The sequence below is a fragment of the Nicotiana attenuata genome, chromosome 7 (genome assembly GCF_001879085.1).
Source record: "Nicotiana attenuata strain UT chromosome 7, NIATTr2, whole genome shotgun sequence".
In the NCBI taxonomy this organism is placed as follows: domain Eukaryota; kingdom Viridiplantae; phylum Streptophyta; class Magnoliopsida; order Solanales; family Solanaceae; genus Nicotiana; species Nicotiana attenuata.
In genome coordinates this window covers 80,968,869-80,977,419 of record NC_031995.1, presented here as the reverse complement: position 1 = coordinate 80,977,419, position 8,551 = coordinate 80,968,869, and the positions used below count along the sequence as shown (strand labels likewise).

General features: G+C 35.7%; 1 protein-coding gene across 1 annotated transcript; it reads right to left on the bottom strand.

The window, feature by feature from the left end:
- On the bottom strand, nucleotides 2,395-7,745 carry LOC109229370 (primary amine oxidase-like). Its single transcript, XM_019394790.1, has 2 exons — nucleotides 7,485-7,745; nucleotides 2,395-2,742 (listed from the first exon to the last, which is right to left on the bottom strand). Exons 1-2 carry the CDS (start codon nucleotides 7,568-7,570, stop codon nucleotides 2,532-2,534), a joined length of 297 nt encoding a protein of 98 aa, XP_019250335.1. The 5' UTR covers nucleotides 7,571-7,745; the 3' UTR covers nucleotides 2,395-2,531.

The following is an 8,551-nucleotide window of genomic DNA, read 5'->3' as shown; positions in this document are numbered from 1 at the left end:
TGCTCACGATACTTAAAGAATATCTCAACCAAGTTTAATAGATCGGCTAGGAATGGTGATGAATCCGTGTCAAATGCTGAAATGTCCATCTTTAAAAATAGTGGGCAAAAAAAAGGTGGTTCAAAAACCATCACACTATATCATGATGAGTTTAAACAAGCATGTATGTATGTTCTTCAAAATTGTGAAGAGGTTTGGCCATTCATGGAGTAAGTTTCTATTTTTTAGTCAATTCTGAGATAGTTTCGGATTTGATTTCAGATTTGAATAATTCATTCACTCTCTTAACTAATTCTATCTAAAATGTAGGGAACATACAAAAGAGATTGAAAGACAAAGTTCAAGAAGAGATGAAAGGCATAACAATGACTTTCCTATTTGGTTTAGTGCACATGTAAGTGTTAAATCAATCTCATTTTAAAAACTTTTTGATTATCCTATTATATTATTGGTTAAGAGGGAGTTATTTGTCTTACTTTGTAGATCTTGCAATTAGCTGCACAAGGAAATGCTAATGATGAGCTCATAAGCTTAGCAATCGGTCCTGGACCAGTGGTGCATCGATATTCCACATTGATGGTGAATGGATTTAGATTCCAAACAAAAGATCTTGAATCAAGAAGAAAAACGCAGAACAATGGAGTTCTTGTGAGAGGAGATGATTCAGACTCTAAGAAGGAGTACTATGGTGTATTAGAGGATATTTACGAGTTGTCGTATCTGGGAAATAGAAAAGTTTACCTCAGGTGTCATTGGTGGGATGTGGTTCACTTAGGAAAAGGATATAAAATTGACAAGCATGGTTTCACAAGTGTGAATACTCGATGTGCCTTGAATACAAATGAACCATTTGTGTTGGCATCTCAATCTGAACAAGTTTTCTATGTCAACGACATGGTTGATAAAGATTGGCTTGTTGTTTTAAAGACAAGCCCTCGCGACCTTTTTAATATGCCTGAAGAGGATGATAATTGCACAAATGTTGAAGATGAAGCATTACAGAATGGAGAAGCTTACCAACAAAATGAAGTTGAATTTAATATGGAGCGTAATGGTGATCAAGAAAAATGATATTTTAGTGTCTTTACACAGGGATGATGTTGAACCTCACATCATTAATTATGATCATGCAATAGAACAAGCTGGGACAAGTGGGCATAATGAAGAAGATGGTTTCATTAATGATAATGATATAGATATGACCGAAGATGAAGAAAGCGAAGAAGAGATATTTGATGATAATGAAAGAGAGGATAGTGATATGGACTGATCAAAGAAATAGCTTCCTATCTGTAGCTTTTTTGTGCTTTTTTAAGCAAGGCTTCTTATGCCTTTCTAGCCTCTGTTATTTTGCCATTAATATGAATTTTTGAATGGGGTACATATAACTTTAAAGCATACTCAATTTTTTATAAATAAGTGCATATGCAACCTTTGATATTCTTTTCTATCTTGCATTACAACTATTCTGCCACTTTATCTTCTATTCCTGTTAAAGGTTTGTCCTTTGGTTCAAGGTCATTGAAGGATTGTGTCCTGCTTGGTTTGTTGTAACTTGGTTTGATTTGTTTATAGTTTAGAATTGAGAGGATATGATATAAACACTGTAGAGAAAGACAAAAGTTTTTATGGTGCATTAAGCAGATTCTAACCAAGAATTCTAAAATGTAAACCTTTATTTATATTTTTATGTGATGCTGCAGGAAATGGCAGGAATTGGACGAGGTAAAGGTAGGGGAGGAGGAAAGAGTCGTGGATGCAGCAATGTAGGAGTACTACATGATAATTCTAGTGTGACGTCATCCTTTAGGCCTAATCCACAAACACAACCATCTCCAGATATGGGACAATCGAGTAACCCTCATCAAGTACAATCTATGGACTCATTATCATCAAGGGATTTTGTAGAAAGTGTGCATCCCACTCCAGAGACTGAAAATAGTGGTGCAGGTTAGTTCTTTATTGAATCGGAATCATGTATTTCAGTTGGCATTTTTTAGTTATTTTTGGTTATTTGTATTGAACATACAGATTTTATTCTGTTTGTTCAGTCTATATGTTATAGGACCAAATAATAAACCTAAACTTTTGAAGGAGTACAAGTTGTTTGGTCATTATGAATTTATTTCAGCCATTCTGGTATTGACCATGGCTATACTGTTGCTTCACTTGTTCAAAGTTGCAATTGCTTCGACTCCGTCGTTTCATATGAAATTAGCCTGTATCTATTGCAAATTGACATATTTAGGCCATAGTATTGTTTTATATGAATATACAAACTGTGTCATAATAGTCTCATATAGCTTAATTTTTCAAAGCTCCATTGTTTGTGTTCAATTCCCTGTCAAACACAACTTTTGCCTACTTCAACATCATCAGAAATGAAATTGCAACTAATTAACTAACTAGTTCACTTTTTATTCATGAAATTTTGAGACTAAGGTACCCGGAATCCAAGTCTATCGCGTTCATTTTTACATATTATGCACATTTGACAAGAGAAAGAACACTATTCAGTGTGTAACTGATCATCAAGCAGAAGCAGCAGCTTTGCAAATTGGCAGGTCATTTGGAGAATTAGGTGGAATCCTCAGAATTGGATAGCTCTCAAAGAAATTCACTGGCTTTATCTCAAAACTTGATGATACTGTTGGCATAATTGGGAAGTCCTCTTGACATGGAATATGATGGAAACCTAATGTATACCACAACTCTATGTCTTTATTCTCAATTGGCCTGTCTCTGCAAAATAGAAAGAAAGAGTGTTAATTACTCTAAAATTTCCAAGCCAATTCAAACAGTTCTATCTAAAGTCAAATAAAACTAATAAAAGGGTGTGTGGAAAGTTCTTGTTTTGCAATTAATCATGAACAAATCAATGGTTAAATGATCCCAGCTTTCACTCTTTCAAATTCTGAACCTAAAATCATTCTGTATGATCTAACCATGAACAACTAAAGTCATGTAGAATAAATCTACTTATTACGCGAGTATGACAGAAATTTTCTTATTCTTGTGAAGGTAATCTTTGTGAAAAGAGAGATAATAAGAAAGGCAGAGGGAGATACAAATCTCTACATGTGGATATGAAAACTAAGTATGGCAGTAAAATTCCCATCATCATACCGGATGACATTGTGAGAGCTGTAGGTCCAGGGTCTAGGGATATTGTAAACTACTGTGGCTTGATATCTCAATCAGAGATGGTGATTGGAAAGCAATAATTGCGAAACATGGAGAAGCGATGTGGTTGAAGGTTAAGGTAATAATTTACTTTCAATATCACATTGACTTTATATCATACATTTTATTTACTTTCAATAGCTATACATATTTGTTTTAGGATAAATTTGAAGTTGGTGGTATGCGAGAACATGTGTTGCAAGCTCTTGTTGTTGACACTATGCGAAGGCTTTTTAGAGCATGGAAGACTCGATTGCATAAAGAATACAGTCTCTATACTATTGATAAAGAGAGACTGTCTCATAGGCCGGATGATGTTACGCCTGAGGATTGGGTGTTTCTTGTAGGACTTTTTGGGAGTCCAAAATTCAAGGTAACGTTGTAATAAAAATTCTTGATACATCAATATTTAATTATTGGTTCTTATGTATTGATTTAATTGCTAGGCTGCAAGTGAGAGGAACAAACTTAATAGGGGAAAACAAATAACTAAGCACTCTTGTGGCTCAAAATCATTTGCCGGAGTGGAGGAATCGACGTTAAATGCATTTACCACAATCACTATAAAATTATTCGTCAAATATATAACATTTTATGTGTTTATAAATATTTTCCTCTACTGAAATATATTTTAGAGAGATCCTGTTAGTGGAAACAAAGCAGCACCAGATCGAGTTTGGGAGCTCCAACATACTCGTAAGGATGACAAAGGAGAAACTGTGTGGTCAGATCCACAGTCGCAACAAATACATGTAATTTCTTAGCATCATTATTTTGTTATTTTATTATCTGTTTCCTATTTTATACTATAAATTCATACATATTTGTAGGGCCAACTCAATGAAATTGTAACTCAACAACAATCTGAAGAAAATGAGCAGCCAATGAGTGCAGATGAGATTTTAGCCACTGTACTTGGCGAACGAACTGGCTATGTTCGTGAAAAAGGGTATGGAAAGAAGCCTACCAAAAAAAAAGCAGTTTGCAGCATGTAGCCTTAGAGGCAAGTATGTCTTCTCAAATGGAAAGAATGCGTCAAGAGATGCAAGAGGAAATGGATAGAAAATTACAAGAAGAACGTGAGCAAATGGCTGCCGAGTTGAAAAACAAGCTAGAAGAAGAAATGACTGCTGAGTTGCAAAGTAAGCTAGAAGAACAAATGGTTGCTGAGCATGCACGGACGGATTTACAAGTTGACAAAAAGTTTGAAGAAAAAATGAATGCATGGCTGATCAGAATGCAACAGGTAGGGATTTCGCTTGAAATCAGTTTAGTGTATATTCATAATCATAAGCTTTATATAGGTATTTCTCTTGAAATCAGTTTTACTCTATATTTATTAAAACTGAATGAGTTGTTAGTGCTTAATTGAAGAGGCTTTGCAAAGGCAAAAACTAGATCTCCATTTCTATTCCTAACAATCCCTCCCGTTCCTGCTGTCTTCATATTACTGTTGCTATCAGTTATCATCGGGCCTTGCCCATGTGATAGGATTAGAAGTTAATCTTATCCTTAATTGTTCCAGTTCAATAGCAATTCTATTCCAGGACCAGCTATTGTTTATCTGTATGCCTTCTCTGCCCAAATGTACCTTTACATGAAATAAAATCTCCTGAAAGATCTTATATCTAGAGATTTTTTTATTTCCATATCTGGTACTGCACCTTGCCTTCCAAAGTTTACAAATGTATATAGGCAGGATTTGAATTAGAGCCCTGTGTGCATAGTTATTATCTTTCATCTTCCAGAAGGTCTGTAACATATGCATGAGATTTTGAGGACTTCGGTTAATGCCTAAAGGATCACAGAAGCTTTTCCAAATTGCTGAGGCATTTTCTCCAAGAATAAAAATGTGGTCAATAGTTTCCTCTTGAGGATTTTTGCAACAGCGACATTTGGACATAGTTATTTGACCAAACCTGGAGAGGAATTCCTCTTAAGTTTCCAGTTGCTTGATCACTGTTTTTGGAGGTGATATAGCTGCTAGAGTATGCAAAGTTTTCCAGTAAAGAACTACTTCATCAAACTTGAACCAGAGGAAATTGTTTGTTTGGCAATGTTAGGAACTCCTCATTAGGACATGTCGATAATTGGCAACTATCAACAACAGAATATTCATATCTTATATGACACCAAAAGGTCAAGTGGCTGGGATTTGCACCAACAAGATGTGCTGATGCCTGATAGTGTTGTTTAGCTTTTTTGGGTTGAAGGTGGAAAACTGTAAACATAGTTGGGGGTTAAGGTTTGTGCTTATTTTTTTGCTGATTTTTGAACTAGTATAGATACAATATGTAGGTTATATCTTTTTCTCCCCTTTAATTTTAGGTGTTTAGATGATTATATGATTATACATTGTTGGACAGAAACTGATTATAATTTATATAAGGAAACTTTTAAGAGATTTTTCCATATCTGGATGACTGCTTTTACAATTCACTACTACACTTTTCCAATCTAAACTTGGTTATTCTAGTTAGGAATGTCTCCAAAAATTAACTTGCATTTAATTGATGTTGAGTTGCAGCCCAGAGATTGAATAGTCAATTCAGAAATCTTAGAATTAAAAGTTATTGCTTGTGAAACTTTAAAAGGTTATTGCTTGTGGGATTTTAAAAGTTTTCGAGAAATACCTTTCTTTGCTTTACTTCTTCTCGCTCTTTTCGGCTAATTTTCTCTTTAAACTTACAGTCGTTTTTTGTACATATGCGTATATTAATGATGTTTATCTTTATTTTTTAATAGCAAGGACAAGATACTTCAAGAACGAGGAAGTGGAGCTGCTCAAGGTGTAGCTTGAAGATATTTTTATGGTCATTTTGTTTATCGTAGAAGACATTGGAGTACGTCTTGAAGACTATTCCTTTTTGTTAGTGTCGTGAAATGGCAATGTATATATACACATTGACTACTTTTGACTGTGTAACTTTTTAACATTAAAAAGACTACAATTCTATTTTGAGAATTGTTATCGGGTTGTACAAATATTTGTAGTTCTATATTTTCTTTTATGGAAAACTAGTATTGTGACGAAAAATAAGAGCTTTTGTGATTATAACCTACTGCCACTAAAAGAAAATATAATTAGTAGCAACATTTTAATGCCACAAAAAATGGAGATTTGATGGCAATACCAAGTTGTCATTAAAATGTAATTTTTAGTAGCGACAAAAGTAGCCACCAAAGTCAGGCTTTGGTTGCACCCATAGTCGCCGCCAATGATTTGTGGCGACATGCGTCGCCACCAAAGGCTAGCATTTAGTGGCGATGGATTCTCTAAAGTGAATTCTAGTGGCAATCCAAAATAAGTTTTGTGACGACAAATGTCGCCACGAAAGGTGGACCTTTTGTGGCGACCATTATAAGTCGCTACCAATAAGTATCTGCCACTTAGTATAGTCAACGACCACTTGGTCGCCACGTCGTCGCCACGAAAGGTATTCTGTGGCGACAATTAAACTTTCTGTGGCAAATTTTGTCGCCACTAAAAGCCCTTTTTCTTGTAGTGCCCGCAAGTCTCAAAGTTGAAGTCTTTAAGTCCGTCGATCTTCAAGTTGAAGTCTTCAAATTCGTTGATCTTTCTGTGGCAAATTTTGTCGCCACTAAAAGCCCTTTTTCTTGTAGTGCCCGCAAGTCTCAAAGTTGAAGTCTTTAAGTCCGTCGATCTTCAAGTTGAAGTCTTCAAATTCGTTGATCTTCAAGTTGAAATATTTAGGCCCTCCAAGTCTCAAAGTTGAAGTCTTCAAGTCCGTCGGTCTTCAAGTTGAAATCTTCAAATTCGTCGATCTTCAAGTTGAAATATTTAGGCCCTCCAAGTCTCAAAGTTGAAGTCTTCAAGTTCGTCGGTCTTCAAGTTTCAGTCTTCAAATTCGTCAGTCTTAAAATTGAATTGTTTAATCCCTCAGAATCTTCGAGTTGAAGTCTGTAAAGTCCGCCAAATCTTCAAAGTTTTCCAAGTGTTCATGTCGATGTCGTCTTCGAGTTGAAGCTTTACCTTAAGTTGGCCTCTCCGGTAGTCGGGCCATTTTGAGAGTAATCTCTCCGGTAATCGGGCCATTATGAGAGTAATCTCTCCGGTAGTCGAGGCCACATTGAGAGTAATCTCTCCGGTAGTCGGGCCATGAAAGTAATCTCTCCTACAGACGGGCAAGGATGAGTACTCATCTCCTCAAACCCTAAGACCGCCTTCTTCATGCGTGGATCATCTTGTTGAACAAGAGCATATCTTTCTCGCTTGACCTACAAAATAAGAAAAAAAGAACACAAAGGAAGAAAAGCACAAGAAAAGAAGAAGAAATTACCTTCGCATAAATACTTCCGAGTCCGCAAAGGTAGACTCAATACGGCTTACAAATACTACGAATTGATGCTCAATAAATACGAGCATGGGGTTTATATAGAGTTGGCAAAGCAGCTGTCGAAAGCATATTTTCGATGTGGGATTGTTGTCACAATTGTTCTCCTATACGGACTCGGTTGGCTAAGGGCGGCACGGCAGAAGTCTCCTATTTCAATTCGAGTTTGATGGAAGAAATTTGTCCTAAACAATATCTGATTCGGCGGACTTGAATCCCTTGGATAAAGCCGATGATGTTGCTGCATATTAAATGAAAGATGGTTGTGATTTGAATTACGTAATTCATGCAACGTCACATATTAACTGAATTGGAATTGTTTGAATTGTACCTGGGAGAGCTAACATATTTTGGAGTCTTTTAAAATTGGAAAATCATTACTTTGAGATTTACAATTCAATAGCTTTTATATATTGCGTGATTAGTCACAGAACAATGAATTTGAAATTTAAAGTTCAATGACTTTAACATTTCATGTGATCAAATGTACAAACACAAATACTTCAAGCCTAGTCTTCAAAAGTTTAAAGACTTTGACAAGTCTTGAAGTAGGGGGCATTTGTAGGCATATAAATTTTATTAAAATTAAATTTATAAAATAATTTGGACTATATTTTAAATTCAAGATATATTGGTCCAAATAAATATATGGGCTAATATAATTGAATTAATTATATAAGTCCAATATATATGGATTAAATAAATAAGTCTTAATCTATTGGGCTAGCCCATTTAATTGGGCTAAAGTGATGAGCCCACTTCATTAAGCCCAAGATGACATCTTCCTAGAGGCCCAGTTTGGTGCCACGTGTCAAATGACGTGGCGCGCCAAGTCAAGCGGAAGAGCCAATAGGATCATGTCACGTGTCAAAATGACAAGGCATGTCCAGTCACACTAAAAGGCCAATGAAATCGCGCCACGTGTGCAAGTGACATGTTCTAGCCAATCAAATGCAGTCATGTCACACTTCAATTTGATTGGTCGAAAAAAATTTGTTCTTATCACAACTCCT

What these genes read in the sequence shown, in the direction of transcription:
- LOC109229370 (XM_019394790.1), bottom strand. Translation starts at nt 7,570, where the DNA reads ATGCTCGTATTTATTGAGCATCAATTCGTAGTATTTGTAAGCCGTATT. An exon ending in TCGGAAGTATTTATGCGAAG is followed by an intron (nt 2,743 to 7,484) that starts GTAATTTCTTCT and finishes TCTATTTTGCAG; the next exon opens with AGACAGGCCAATTGAGAATA.